General features: G+C 41.3%; 1 protein-coding gene across 1 annotated transcript in view; it reads right to left on the bottom strand.

Annotated features, from left to right (window-relative positions):
* LOC134983756 (zinc finger protein 271-like) overlaps positions 1 to 12,965 on the bottom strand; it is a 68,798-nt gene extending 55,833 nt beyond the window's left edge. The window contains exons 1-2 of the mRNA XM_063949397.1: positions 12,734 to 12,965; positions 12,291 to 12,437 (exon numbers count right to left, since the gene is read on the bottom strand). Of these exons, the coding sequence (XP_063805467.1) occupies positions 12,291 to 12,437; positions 12,734 to 12,965 (379 nt within the window). The remainder of the gene's footprint in view (positions 1 to 12,290; positions 12,438 to 12,733) is intronic.
* Between the last annotated feature and the right edge of the window lie 3,135 nt (positions 12,966 to 16,100).

Here is a 16,100-nt window from a genome sequence, read left to right as displayed (position 1 = left end):
ACCGTCCCCTGTATCAGAGTCAGTATCAGTGTCAGCTTGCATTATCTGGGCAAGTGTACGTTTTTTGGGGTACGTAGGTTGGGTTTTAGATGAAGTAGTGGGAGCTGAATACTTCATACCCACTACAGATTGTCTCAAAAACTGCGTCTCTTTCTCTGTATGTGACATCCTTGTTGAAATTTGGGATATCATTCCCCTTAAAATATCCACCCATGGGGGTTCGGATTCAGAAGGCTGAGACAGCACATTGCAGTACTGAGTACATGGAATAGACTCCTCAGGAGAAGATACACACTCTGCAGCACAGGACACAGAGTCCTTAGACATGGTAATGTGGATATACACACTTACACACTTACACACACACACACACACACACACACACACACACACACACACAGGAAAATGTCAGACACAGTTTCCCCCAGAGTACCTTCAGAGAGTCACAGAGTATAAGGAGCAGCCACACAGCGCCCCTGTAGGCAGTTATTATGATAAAAGCCCGGCGCTGACTGACTGACCTTAATAGGGAGGGCAGCGCTCCCTGTCAGTGTCCTAGTTCCTATGATCTGCAGGGACAAAATGGCGCTGGTAAGTGCTAGATCCACTCTGAGAGGAAGCCCCGCCCCTTGTAATGGCGTGCGGCTTCCCGCACTAATTGTTTATACTGGCCTGAGGATTTTAGCGCTAACAGGTGGATTAGCCCCTGTTAACTGCGTGACCAGTGTAGGGTTTATCCGTGCTGGCTCAAGACGCTCCTCAAAGCGCCTACACTGTGTGTTGCTGAGCCTTCCTGGAGTGCAGCCTGTCAGAGCTGCGCTTCCACCCTTGCACCGGCAACCTGCTAACCGGGACGCCGGCGCTGTACTCACCACTTTCTTCTGGCTTTGTTAGAGGTTGGCGGCCGTGCTGCGGGAGAGAGCAGTTGCCTCATGGACTTGCGATCAGCAACCTCAGGAGCTCAGTGTCCTGTCAGCAGAGTAGAAAACCATTAACTCTTCAGGAAGTTGGTTTCTATCCCCTTCCCCTAAGTCCCACGGAGCAGGGAGTCTGTTGCCAGCAGCCTTCCTGTAACCTAATTATCTCTAGAAAATAAAAAGCTAAGAAAACTCCTAGGAGATCCCCTAGCTGTGACCGGCTCTTCCGGGCACATTTTCTAAACTGAGTCTGTCGGATTCTTGCGAGATTCGTATTCTATATAAGGAGCCGCGCGTCGCCGCCATTTTCACTCGTGCATTGGAGATGATAGGGAGAGGATGTTCAGCGTTCTCTCCGTTTCTGTGTTCAGTGTGCTGCAAATATCTACGTTCTCTGCCTGAAAAACGCTCCATATCTGTGCTGCATTGTAGTATAGGAGGACAGTGCAGAATTTTGCTGACCAGTGACCACCAGTATTATATAGCAGTACGGTACAGTAGGCCACTGCTCTACCTACCTGTGTGTCGTCAAGTATACTATCCATCCATACCTGTGGTGCATTTTAGTTGTGCGCAGTATATATAGTAGGAGGACAGTGCAGAATTTTGCTGACCACCAGTATATAATATATAGCAGTACGATACAGTAGTCCACTGCTCTACCTACCTCTGTGTCATCAAGTATACTATCCATCCATACCTGTGGTGCATTTTAGTTGTGCGCAGTATATATAGTAGGACACTGCAGAATTTTGCTGACCATTAGTATATAATATATAGCAGTACGGTTCAGTAGGCCACTGCTCTACCTACCTCTGTGTCGTCAAGTATACTATCCATCCATACCTGTGGTGCATTTTAGTTGTGCGCAGTATATATAGTAGGAGCACAGTGCAGAATTTTGCTGACCATCAGTATATAATATATAGCAGTACGGTACAGTAGTCCACTGCTCTACCTACCTCTGTGTCGTCAAGTATACTATCCATCCATACCTGTGGTGCATTTTAGTTGTGCGCAGTATATATAGTAGGAGGACATTGCAGAATTTTGCTGACCATCAGTATATAATATATAGCAGTACAGTACAGTAGTCCACTGCTCTACCTACCTCTGTGTCGTCAAGTATACTATCCATTCATACCTGTGGTGCATTTTAGTTGTGCGCAGTATTATATAGTAGGAGGACAGTGCAGAATTTTGGTGACCACCAGTATATATATAGCAGTACGGTACAGTAATCCATTGCTCTACCTCTGTGTGGTCAAGCATACTCCGTTCAGTAAAATGACCCAAAAATCTAAATTAAAAGCATCTGATGAGAAGCGTAAACTTGCCAATATGCCATTTACGACACGGAGTGGCAAGGAACGGCTGAGGCCCTGGCCTATGTTCATGGCTTGTGGTTCAGATTCACATGAGGATTGAAGCACTCATCCTCTCGCTAGAAAACTGCAGTGCCACTCCTAGGTGGGCCAGGTGTTTGTGTTGACCACTTGGGTCGCTTAGCTTAGCCATCCAGCGACCTTGGTGCACCTCTTTTTTTTTCTTTCCATCATGTGCTGTTTGGGGACTATTTTTTAAATTGGCCATCCTGTCTGACACTGCAGTGCCACTCCTAGATGAGCAAGGTGTTTGTGTCGGCCACTTGGGATGCTTAGCTTAGCCATCCAGCGACCTTGGTGTTGTTATTCACACCAGTGCCTGCAGGAATGTACTGGTGTCAGAACTGTTATGCACTCCAGTGCCTGCAGGAATGTACTGGTGTTTGAACTGTTATGCACACCAGTGCCTGCAGGAATGTACTGGTGTCTGAACGGATAGGTATGCAAAGCAAAAGAACTCACAGACAGACTGGGGAATATGACATTACGTACACAGAAGGTGATAGGGTAACAAAATACACACAAAGTGAACAGAGAAGCCCAGAGGCTAAGGAACTGGGTGTCTCTCTAGTATTAGTAATGCTCAGATGGGAAAAGCAAGATGTTGTGTTTTAATACGTAGAGAACCCGAAATGCTGTTGCTAAGGGGAACAGCAAAACCCTAAAGGGTTACCAACGGGTGTGGCAGTAAACTCCTTGGTCAGAGATGGAATGATAGACACAAGGAGAGTCTCCACAATCCTAATCCTCACTTGCAGTGCACAGGTTCAGCTTACTGCCACTAAACTGACACCTGACACCTTGCACAGTGAGACAGGATTTAGGCAGGCAAGTCTTAGAATACAGCCGCAAACTTGCTAAGTTCACAGAGTAGTAAAAGAACCCCAGCAAGCTAAACGACTGACTCCAGTCTTACTGCTAGGTCTGGATTGGCAGAGTGTAGTACCAAATCCCCAGGCCTATTTGCAGCAAGCAACAACAAATACAAAGCTACACAGTACTGGCTAACTTTCAGGAACTGACTAACCAACAAAGATTCAGCAGCATCTGCTTAACCTGAGAAGAGGCCTTATAAAGCAGGTGCTGTCCACGCCCCACTCAGACCTCACAGACTGTGAGCACAAAAACCAGCACCGGATCCCCTGCCGTGCACAGAGCCTGTAACCACTGCACAGCAAAAGACCTGAACTGGAGTATCAGCTGCGCTCAGGTTACTCCGCTAGCACTTGTCTCCCGGTTGCCATGACGACGTGGCAGCACAGGGCAGAAGACCCTAACAGGTGCACCTCTTTTTTTCTTTGCATCATGTGCTGTTTGGGGACTATTTTTTAAATCTGCCATCCTGTCTGACACTTCAGTGCCACTCCTAGATGGGCCAGGTGTTTGTGTCGGCCACTTGGGTCGCTTAGCTTAGTCATCCAGCGACCTTTTAGGACTAAAAATAATATTGTGAGGTGTTCAGAATAGACGGGAAATGAGTGGAAATTGAGTCTGGTAGGAGGTGCATAGAGGGAGGGGCCAGCCCACACTATTAAACGTTTAAAGTGCCAGTGGCTCCCAAAGGACCCATCTATACCCCATGGTACTAAATGGACCCCAGCATCCTCTAGGACATAAGAGAAAGTAGAGTATAACTTAGCAGATGATGATGATGATGATTACAGGGTATTATATGGCGTATTGCATGTAAAGTACCTTGTTCCACACCTACTCTGCTGTAGCAATATACGTTATATAAGGGTGAGTAACACATGTACAGGCTTACCAGCGTATGAGCACACACATAAAGGAATGCTACCTTACCAATGCTTCCAGGAGTAACGTTAGGAGACATTTCCCTGATCCATCAGCTCATATGACTGATGTTATTGTTCATCTAGAATCTCCAATTCATACGATATGTTCCCCATCCATTGTTTTACATTGGTGCTGACATAGGACTTGGCGAGTGACTACATCTCCATTTATACTTCATGGTTAGTTACCAGTACAAGAGAGAGATATATCTAAGTCTTATTATAATATTACATTTGTTATTGTGAGTGTTCTCAGGAGGGTGGACACAATGATAGTCTGAGACACAATATTATAAAGCCTTCATTAAAAGTTATGTTTTATTATACACACACATTTACAATTAAGTGTCCCAGAGAGTCGTCTTCTCCTATTGTTTACAAGATTAATATTGTTACAGAAAATGTCACATTTCCATAATGTATTTTATTTCCAGCAGATGGACACACAAGCAGGAATATCTCGGAAGGATATCTAATGTTATCCCCGGATTGTGACATAAAAGATAATGACAGTAGACAGGATTCTCCAGGAGATAACCCCATTACCCCAATTATACAGCCAGCTCTATCAGCTGATCCCTCTGATCCTGGGAAATGTTCTCCTGATCACTCTGATATTGTGCATCTGTTACAGCTCTGACAGTAGATACAGTGTTTCCGTGTTCTATAGATGCCAAATGTTTTACACAGAACACAAAGCCTATTAAACCACACACAGGTAAGGCAGGTGGAAGGCCACTGATATGTTCTGAGTGTGGGAAATGTTTTACACAGAAATCACATCTTGTTAGACATGAGAGAAGACACACAGGTGAGAAGCCATTTTCCTGTTCCGAGTGTGGGAAATGTTTTGCACAGAAATCAGCTCTTGTTAGACATGAGAGAGAGCACACAGGTGAGAAGCCATTTCCATGTTCTGAGTGTGGGAAATATTGTGTAAGTAAATCACAACTTGTTACACATCTGCGCAGTCACACAGGTGAGAAACCTTTTCCATGTTCTGAGTGTGGGAAATGTTTTGCATGTAAATCACATCTTGTTATACATCACAGAAGTCACACAGGTGAGAAGCCATTTCCATGTTCTGAGTGTGGGAAATATTGTGTAAGTAAATCACAACTTGTTACACATCTGCGCAGTCACACAGGTGAGAAACCTTTTCCGTGTTCTGAGTGTGGGAAATGTTTTGCATGTAAATCAGATCTTGTTATACATCACAGAAGTCACATAGGTGAGAAGCCATTTTCTTGCTCTGAGTGTGGGAAAAGTTTTACCTGGAAATCCAATCTTGTTAGACATGAGAGAGAGCACACAGGTGAGAAGCCATTTCCATGTTCTGAGTGTGGGAAATGTTGTGTAAGTAAATCACAACTTGTTACACATCTGCGCAGTCACACAGGTGAGAAACCTTTTCCATGTTCTGAGTGTGGGAAATGTTTTGCATGGAAATCAGATCTTGTTATACATCACAGAAGTCACACAGTGAGAAGCCATTTTCTTGCTCTGAGTGCGGGAAATGTTTTACACACAAATCACAACTTGTTACCCATCAGCAAAGTCACACAGGTGAGAAGGCATTTCCATGTTCTGAGTGTTGGAAAGGTTTTGCACACAAATCACATCTTGTTATACATCAGAGAACTCACACAGGTGAGAAGCCATTTTCTTGCTCTGAGTGCGGGAAATGTTTTTCACAGAAATCAGTTCTTGTTATACATCACAGAAGTCACACAGGTGAGAAGCCATTTCTATACTCTGAGAAATAAATCATCTCTTGTTGCACACAATAGACATCACTCAGGTGAGAAACCATTTTAATCTTCTGGAGTATACTTATCATTGCCATGCATTGTTCTTCAAGGTTCTTATCCTATCTCCTATGTTTTTTGCAATATGCATGTTACCACTGGGTGAAATAATCAGATGTCATGCCCTCATCTACCACTGCTATACAAATGACCTGTCTTTGCTCTAGGTACTGAGAACTCAGTACCAATCCTAAATGGTTGTCTAGCTGAGCTCCAGGTGTGGCTGATGCCAGTTGGCTGTGATTCAGTCCTGGTGAAACAGGTCTTTAAGCTCACCACCAAAGGGCAGGGCTACAGTTCAGCTTTGCAAACCAACCAGACTTACGCTTGGGGGTTCAGAGTTACAAAATGCTGATCATGTGCGGAATCTTGGTGTCCTGGATAGTGGAGTGACACTTAGACATCAGTATCTGCCACAATCAGATCCTCATCTGAGGAACATAGCCAGACTCCAGCACTTATTTCCCTCAGAAGATCTACCTACAGTCATACATTTACTTGTATCATCACGCATAGACTACTGCAATGTCCTCTATCTGGGTCTCCCAGCAAAAGAATTGCACCGGTTGTAGCTTGTACAGAATGCAGCAGCCAGTCATACCTAACCAGCCCGTTCCTGCCACATAACACCCATTCTCTGCTCCCTCCACTGGCTGCATGTAAGATGGTGACTCTATTACATAATCTTACTGACTCTCCCAGCCCTACATGACCAGGGTCCATGGTACCAGAAGCAGCATTTGTCTCCATACTGCCCTGCTTGCTTCCATCTGCAGACTGTTACCAGCAGTACCAAGAATCCCCAAGAAGTTCTGAGATGTCAGGGGTGAGACGGTTGTAGCACTAGTGCTGTAGCAGGGGCTGCCGGAAGCAGTGTCTGTGAGAATCTTGTTCTCAAGCAGCGCTAAGGTGTCAGAGGGGAGACAGTGGTGGCAGTAGTGGGGGGGCGGGGCGGGTGGCAGTTGGGAGAGATGGGGCGGTGGCAATAGTGGGGGAGATGGTGATGACAGTAGTGGGGGAGACAGAGTGGGTGGCAGTAGTCGGGGGAGACAGAGCGGTGGCAGTAGAGGGAGACAGGGCGGATGCAGTTGGGGAAAGACGGCAGTGGCATTAATGGGGGAGACAGGGCGGGTAGCAGTAGTGGGGGGAGACAGGGTGGGTGGCAGTTGGTGTAGACAGGGCGGTGGCAGTAGTTGGAGGAGACAGGGCGGTGGCAGTAGTGGAAGGAGACATGGCAGTGGCAGTAGTGGGGGGAGATGGGGCAGGTTGCAGTGAGGAAGAGACAGGGCGGGTGACAGTAGTGGAAGGAGATGGGGCGGGTGGCAGTAGTGGGGGAAGACAGGGTGGATGGCAATAGTGGGGGGGCAGATAGGGCGGATGGCAGTAGTAGTGGGAGAGAGGGTGGTGGCAGTAGTGGAGGGAGACGGTGGTGGCGGTAGAGGGGGGAGACATCGCTGATGGCCGCAGTGTAGTACCAGGGGCTGCTGGAGGCAGTAAAGAGGTGTATGGGTCTCGCACAGAATCAGTTAATAATTAGACCTAAAGATGATTCTGCTTCCTTATTTCTATTTAATCCCTTGTATGTGTTACTGTTATTTGCTGTGTCAGCCTTTATGGGTGTTCTGTGTAATAATCCTGAAAGTAGTGCTGCTACCGATCTCATATCATTTGTAGTAACTTGGAAAAGATGAGATATGAGGTGCACTCTGGAAGCTTATAGGGGGTTACTCAGAGATGAACACAGATTTGACATCACGCAGCCCCTGGAAAATGGCACCGGCCCGCACGCGTTCACCCCTCAGGAATGCAACCGCAATGTGTGTCTGCGCGGTCGCTGCGCATGTGCATTTTGTCACCAACAGCAAACTGCTGCTGGCCGCTATTGTGGCTGGGTCTGAATGACCCCCATAGGCTTTTGGCTCCTGATATGTATCTGTTTTACTTACCTGCAATACTATAATGTAACTTGAATTGTTTCTGTGCTTTAAAGGATATTTTATCCATGTGCAGGGTAAAGTATTTTTTACATTTCAAATATGGAGAAATCTGTGTATTAAAGATATGAAATAAAGTTGTTTAAAAACAAAAGATTTCCGTTGAGTCTTTTTATGTGTGTATTATCTTATTTCCAGATAATTGTCGCTATGGTGACAGAAACAATTTCCTGTTAATGTGTCACTTGTATTATTACTTTTGTGTCCAGCGAGTGGGCTCGGAAATGTTATCCTTTTCCTCGCAGCCCCAGTTGCTGAAGAAAATGAAGGAGGAGCTGTTGACAGGTCACGTTCTGCTTGAGTTGACAATTTTCTCATCAGCAGGTCTTTCCACCTCTGCAGACTTGTGTCCATGAAGAGAGATACAACCTAGGCTTTAAACCTAGAATCGAGCATGGTGGCCAAAATGTAGTGCTCTGATTTAAACAGATTGAACACCCTTGAATCCTGGCAAAGCGAATGAAGGGCTCCATCCACAAGTATTTCCAGGGAAGACGTTAAGTCTGAGGGACTATGCACAGGCCCAAATGATAATTGTTTTATGATCCTTCTATGTATGAACCAACCGATAGAGGGAATAATCCGAAAGTGTTAATACCAAAGATTAGCTAATCTGGTTGGAGGTGCGCCACTAAGCAAATTGTCAATGACTGGTTAAGGGGTTTAGAAAAAAACGCTAGTGGGCTTATATCTAAAGAAGCCTTAATGTGTGGCGCACTCTTTTTTTTTTTTCCTTTATGTTTCATGAATAAATTAAAACATAACTTTTATTATTTTTATTTAAGATAGATTTTTCAATAGGCATAAGGCAATTGATTTAGATAAAAATTATTGTGTTTTTTGCGCTAGATAAACAGTTAAAAAATGCAGCATATACACTTCAGAAAAATCCACTAATTTTCCATACACCAAATACTACAAGAAATTAAGTGTACTAATTGTGCAAATTCTGTTTGTATGGTTACATATAATAAATGAACATTACTTCCCTTCTCTTTCTTTGTGGGGAGAGCAATAACTTCTCAAGTATCACCACATATTGAAATATTTAGACTGAAAAAGATATTACACACAATAGTGTAGACATCCAATTCAAAAACAATAAAAATTGTATTTACACTCTGCACTCACAATATATCAAAGTCATGAAAGCGTATAAAAATCTCTGCATTGAAGGGAGGTAGATGTTTCTGCTGGATTCTTTTAATATCCTCCTATGCTTTGCTGAAACAAAGCAATAGTGCAGACTCCCACTTAAAGGAAAGAAGTTTAGTAAAAATGCACTCACAAACAAGTTTTAAAAGCATGTAATATCACTGATGTTAGAGATGACTGTGTACTCATCAATCCAAAAGGCCCACAGAGTTCCGGATACTCCTAGGATTAGCCCCAGTCCTATGCCTCTATTCACCAGGTTAGAAATAGCCACACCGCTTAATGCATTTACAACCCTGCTGGGTTCTTCCTCAGAAGCGTTTGTGGCAAAACAACAGAATGTTACATTTATACCCATCCAATTAACCCCCATAATATCCGTCAGCTGTGTCCAATAGTACACCTCCCGTTTCCGCTTTCAAAAATCACGGGGAGAGGTGGTGACATAACCATCCTCCAATAGGAGCATATCTTTCCCACTGCTGCTGACGGTGGGCAGGAAGTGACGTCATGCATGCCATCCGGTCTAATGCTTCCATGTGCCGAGGTTTCCACTGAACAATTACTTCCTGTTCCCGTCGTCAATGGAAATGGACGGGATATGACGTGGCGAACATCTTTCAAGGTCCCCCGGCATCATTCTTATACGGAAGTATGCGTTCCATGTCTACACATGCGGTCCAAATCGGCACCTTGTTTATTAAATACGTCCGTTCCCATTCAAAAAGAAAAGTTATTTTATGCAATCGCCCTCTGATAGTTTTCCATTGTTAGTCCCATAGATATGCAAAACCAAAGGAAAGATAAATAATTTTAGTACTATGATATTAAAATACATAGATGATTAATTTTATACATGATACAAAAATATATATAAATATATAAATAAAATTACGAATACATATACACGGATGAGGGCATAGGAATGAATATAAATATCAATATATCAAAAACACTTTAAAAATCACTTTAAAAACCACTTCATCTCAAAATCGGTATTTAATCCTTTAGATTGCAGAGTACTTAATTTAATAATCCATTTCATCTCATTCTCCGCTAATCTACTTTCTATATCTTTAGACCTCTATGTGGGTTTAATCTGTTCTATTCCCCAGAACCTTTTTACTAAATATTCTTTCTTATTATGTTGAGTTTTAAAATGGGCTGAAAGAGAAAGTGTTTCCAGCCCTTTCCGAATGTTATACACATGTTCTGCGAGACGGATCTTTAGATTTCTGCTTGTCCTACCTACATAGATCAACCCACATGCACATTCTATGCCGTAGATGACATTTTTTGATTGACACATAATACAATCATTAATTCTGTACGTGTCATTATTAACCGTGAATTCAGTGATTTTACTGGACTTACTCTTAACCGTCCTACACATCAGACACTGGCCACATCTATGGAACCCCTTCGTTCTGATGCTGGGTCTCGTATTGTCATCTATCACACTCCTTACTAGTTTATCCTTCAATGATGGCGCTTTCCTATACATGAAAGTAGGTCTATCAGGTAGCTCTTTTTCTATAACTGGATCTTTCTGTAATAAATACCAATTCTTTCTAAAAATTCTTTCAATATCTTTGTGCAGAGGACTATACTGGCTGATAAAAGACCACTTATTCCTCTCATCTTTAGATTTCTTCTCTTTTTCTTTTAAAAGGTCATCCCTATTGATGTTTTCTACTTTAGTTTGTGCTTTATTTAAGAGATCTACTGGATAACCTTTATTGATAAATCTGTTGGTGGTTTCTATTATTTGTTCATTACAGATAGTTTGGTCACTACAGTTCCGCTTAATATGTGTAAATTGGCTAAACGGAATACCGTCTAGCCAATTCGGGTGATGTAAACTACCCATTTCTATATATCCATTAGAATCTGTTGCCTTCCTAAAGGTTTTGGTTTTAAGGGTGTCTTCTTCTACATATATACATAAGTCCAAAAAGGACATTTATTTTGTACTACTAGTTGTTACAAATTTAAGATTAAATTCATTCTGATTCAGTCTATCCATGAAGGCTAGGAGGTCCACTTCCTGTCCATTCCAAAGGAATAGGACATCATCGATATATCGATGCCAGAATACCAGATCTGCCCCCAAACCATCCACCTTAAAGATGTTATGATCTTCCCAATATGACATGTATAAATTGGCATAACTGGGGGCAAATCTGGTACCCATGGCTGTCCCCACTTGTTGGATATAATAAATGCCATCAAAATAGAAATAATTGTTATCTAAAATTAAACCTATACCATCCAGGATGATTTTTTAGTTAAATTATCATAATCGCTTTTGTCTAAAAAATAGGAAATTGCTTCCAGACCCTTCTCTTTCTTAATAACAGTATACAGGGTGCATACATCTGCACTGCATACAATTACGGAGCTAGTGTATTGCAAGTTGGTAAGTTTTCTCAATACATCGCCCGTATCTTTCAGATACACTTTTGTTTTTGCAACCATAGGCTGCAAAAAATAGTCAATTAGTGCTGACAAATTTGATGTTAGACTATTGGTCCCTGATATTATTGGGCAACCAGGTGGGTGGAGGGGGTCCTTAGGGACTTTCAGTAGAACAAATTGTTGGTATAGAAGGTTCTTTTATATTAAGGAAATCATGTTCTTATTGTTTACTCCATCTTTTAATGCATTAGATGTTAATGTTAATAATGCTTCAGTGATCCTCTGGATTGGATCAGATTTAAATTTCTTATATGTATTGCCTATATGTATTGCCTGTATTTAGTTGTTTCATGATTTCCTGTATATAATCCGATTTGTCCATAAGGACAACCCCCCCCCCACCCTTATCCGCTGGCTTAATAACAACCTCCTTATCATCCTTTCGTGATCTTACTGCCTCGTATTCCTTTTTAGACAAATTACATTTTACCTTTTCTTCCGTTTCATTAATTTTTCAAATTCATCATTAACGACTTCATTGAAACAATTAATGAATTTTCCCCTTTTATAAATTGGATTGAAGCTAGAATTATTTTTACATTTATCGCATCCTGAAAGAGTTTTAACCTCAGGGACAACATCCTCTTTGCTTTTATTTATACATTTTTTTTAAGAGTGAGTTTCCTTATATATTTTTGTGTGTCTATATACAGACCAAAAGGGTCAACTTCCCCTGTAGGGGCAAATTTTAACCCTTTCCTTAAAACCCTAATTTCTACTGGTGTCAATACCCTTTTACTCAGGTTGAAAATCTTACCTTCAGATTCTATGGCTTTTACTCTATTTTTTGGTTTGGACAAGGACTTTTTCTGGCCTCCTCTTTTACCTCGTTTACATCTCTTGGGGAAAGATACCTTTTTATTGATTTTTGAGCTTATCTCCTTCTGGTGGCTCTGTAATCCCACTGAAAAGGGGAACAAGGTTCTAATGGGGTAACTGGTTCCAATGGTTGATACCTATTGGTGGTTCTTATGTTCCTGAGATCCCTGTCCATAGGCCTTACTTCTTGAAACTGTTCCCTTCTCCAATTAGTATTTTTTCCAATTGGCTGAAACCTATAATGGGTCTTCTGTGACCAGGACTCTCCCTCAATTACTCTAGGAGTTTGAAACCGTTCCCTTCTCCAATTAGCCTGTATATGATGATCTTGTTCATAATTTGAGTTTCTATTGAACCTCCAGTTACCCTGTCTATGATTACCTCTTTGATAATCTGACTTTGTGTTAGACCTCCCATTAAACTGGACCCCCCTATTTGGATATTTTGTCCATTTTTTAGATTTCTGCAGTACTTCTCTATTGATAATCATACTGGAGTCAATATTTTCTTTTTGTTTCTCTACTTGATTATTACCCTGTAATACTGATTGATTATTTTCTTCATCAATTTGTTTAAGATCTCTCTGATACTTTTTCTGCTTAGTAGAGCTCATTAGTATTTTTCTTTATTTTATATAGCCGATCTTCTCCGCTGTCATGAAGTCATCTAATTCTTTATAGGGATGGATTATAGTCTGTAAATTGTTTATTTCAACATTTAGTAATTTAAGAGTTTCCCTTAAGATTAGATCAATCAGAGCACAGGAACAATCATTATGAATGGCCTCCCAATCTTTCTTAAAGGAGCTACTGGATATAGCAAAGGATGGGGTTTTATCATTTTTAATCCTTTGGGTATAATTTTGGACATTTATTATACCCAAAGGATTAAAAATTATAAAAACCCCATCCTTCTACATTAACACTTAACTTCTATGCAAATCCCCATTTGGATAAAAATTAATAATCAATCAATTAAAATCCCCCTTTATTTCCCATCATCACATTAATGTTCCTCACCCCCCCCCCCCCTTTTCTCATTTTCAGGGTATCATCTAATAGCATGGCTATCACGGAATATAATTTAAATTCCCTGCAACATGCAGGTGTTAATTATTCACATTGACACTTATTTCACTTTTCGGGCACATTTTAAATGGCCCCTTTAGTTTTTTCTTTACAATCTAATCCCCCCGTATCTTTCCCTTTTTCAGCCTCCCTTGTCCTCCATTTCTTATAATCTTCTTTTTCCCAATTTTCCTTTCCCTCTTCTTTCTTCTTTTGTATATTATTTACAAACATTACTTTAATTTTCAACTTTTTATATATATATATATATATATATATATATATATACACACAATGGGAATAGTTGGCACTCCAAAGCACATGTATACAGACCGGGGTGCCCTCCTTGGATCAATGCACAATGTGGGTGTTTGCAGTGTTAGAGGCCATGGCCCACTGTCCCCCTCTCCACAGAAACAGGCGGCACTCCACGGATTTGATGTGAGAAAAATTGTATTAAAGTACAAACAGCATGACGAGTCCAACGTTTCAACACCGCGGCGGGTGTTTTTGTCACCACGGTGTTGAAACGTTGGACTCATCATGCTGTTTGTACTTTAATACAATTTTTCTCACATCAAATCCGTGGAGTGCCGCCTGTTTCTGTGGAGAGGGGGACAGTGGGCCGTGGCCTCTAACACTGCAAACACCCACATTGTATGTATGTATGTATATATATATATATATATATTTTATTATCTAATATTCCATTTTAAATATTATGAACATTACCATTAATTAATTTTTCTCATAACTAACATTGTAAAAACTTTTATCATGTGTATATTTATGTTTATTCTTATATCTTGTTGTCTCGTAAGATCTTTACGCTGATTAACTAAGAATCCTTTCATCTTATATACCATAATAGCTTCTGATTGTCTGTTTATGTATATTTAGAATCGTGATGTTTTAATTAATCTGGGTATACTAATTAATATTTTTAAGTAGTAAATAGGGAAAGAAAGGTTTCCTATCAGATTAATCTAATGTCAATATACACAGTATAAAATCATGGCTCAACAGGAATATGGATAAAAATAACCTTAAACTCTCATGTAATTAAATTCATTAAGTGAACATGGTGTGTAGTAAATGCTTGGTACATGAAGGTTTTCACGGATACCACCAGGTGATAACGCACCAATTATAGAGCCTGTATGTGATTGGCCTCTGCCACTTTAAATGAAGAGACTATTTTCACTATGTCAGGCCCACTGGGGAGCAAGGCTCGTATGGTGAAACGTACGTTCAGAGATTAGATTTCAGTCTAAAGAAATTGGTCCCTTGCAGCAGGGTGAAGTTGCCCACGGCAGCCGGAATGACCGCTGTTTGCAACTGCACCATACCCGCTCACGGCATATGAAACAACTTGTTGAAATAGCTGGTAATGCACGCTGCCCTACACACACACTCCTTCCTTCTGGCACTCACTCATCTCCCGCTGGCGCATTCGGATCCTGCAATGCCGCAGGTAACAGGATCCGCCTAACACCAGACACGGGTAGACAGAGTAATGCTATATTTGAATTTTCAATGGCCCGGCAATCACCCTCACTCTCACCCTTCATCCGCTCAGTGAAGATGTTGGGCAGCAGATGAGGGGTATTGTATCAATGGACTATACTGCTCTCTACATATGCAATCGTTACAAGTCAGTCTATACACTCTAATATGTGCACTGCATGCAATCTGCAATTCTGTTCTTAATTACAAAGGTTAATTGATAACAAATATAGTAGAGGATAAGCTGCGGGCATTTGTGCAGTGACATAATTGCTTCACTGCATATTGCCGGCTGTTACATCATTGCATGGGGTACCCCAGATATCTAATTACACTGTATCAAATTCTGATAACGCGTTATGTGTGGTGCATAAAAGTATTTCATACTCTAAGAAATCTTTTTCTATAATGAATGCAGCCAGTGGCCCCTTTGAGAGGCAATATCAGATACTTATGAAACAATTATTCAGTGTAAGATTTAGACAAGTACAAAGGAGTGTGGTATTGTGCTCTGCTCATTAAAGCAACTTATAGTAGGATGTTGAATTGGAGCAGAGGTGTACGGCACCTGTGTCATGTTTATGAGTAAAAGCGCACAGCATATGTGTTCAGTTCTGAGCAGAGGTGTACGGCACTTATGGTGTTTTTCTATTTAGACAGAGTATCCTTGTGTGGAATGAACCCCTGCTTTTAGATAAGCAGCAATTTAATTAGGATATCTATGTTCTGTGTAATTTGTCACTGTTACATACACATTTCTGGTATAAGCACGGTGTGTAGATTACAGGTTTCCTTGCATAATGGGTATTTGTTTATGGTATGTGGTAATAAATGTGGAATTGTAGCCATTATGAGCACAATGTGATAAATCACTGAAACATTATCAATGGATATGATGTGCGGATTTCTGGTACCTATAATCTGTGCACGAGTACACACATTTATACTTTAACCATTGACTATTTCTCTACAGGGGGAATAACATTATAAGTATAGTCCCTATTACCTGTATTTAACATTGGTAAGTGCCATACAGCATTCTTTGAAAGGTTGGTGGACGTTAAGCTATTGGCTCAACTGACTTCACTGACTTCTGCTTGGATGGGTCTGAAGGTCTCCTTGTTGGGTTATTTATTCGGAGCCATTCCTTCCGCAGTTCCTCGTAAACTGTTAAC

This window comes from Pseudophryne corroboree (genome assembly GCF_028390025.1).
Source record: "Pseudophryne corroboree isolate aPseCor3 chromosome 3 unlocalized genomic scaffold, aPseCor3.hap2 SUPER_3_unloc_23, whole genome shotgun sequence".
Lineage (NCBI taxonomy): Eukaryota > Metazoa > Chordata > Amphibia > Anura > Myobatrachidae > Pseudophryne > Pseudophryne corroboree.
Note: the sequence above shows the minus strand (reverse complement) of the source record. Positions and strands in the feature narration are given on the sequence as shown.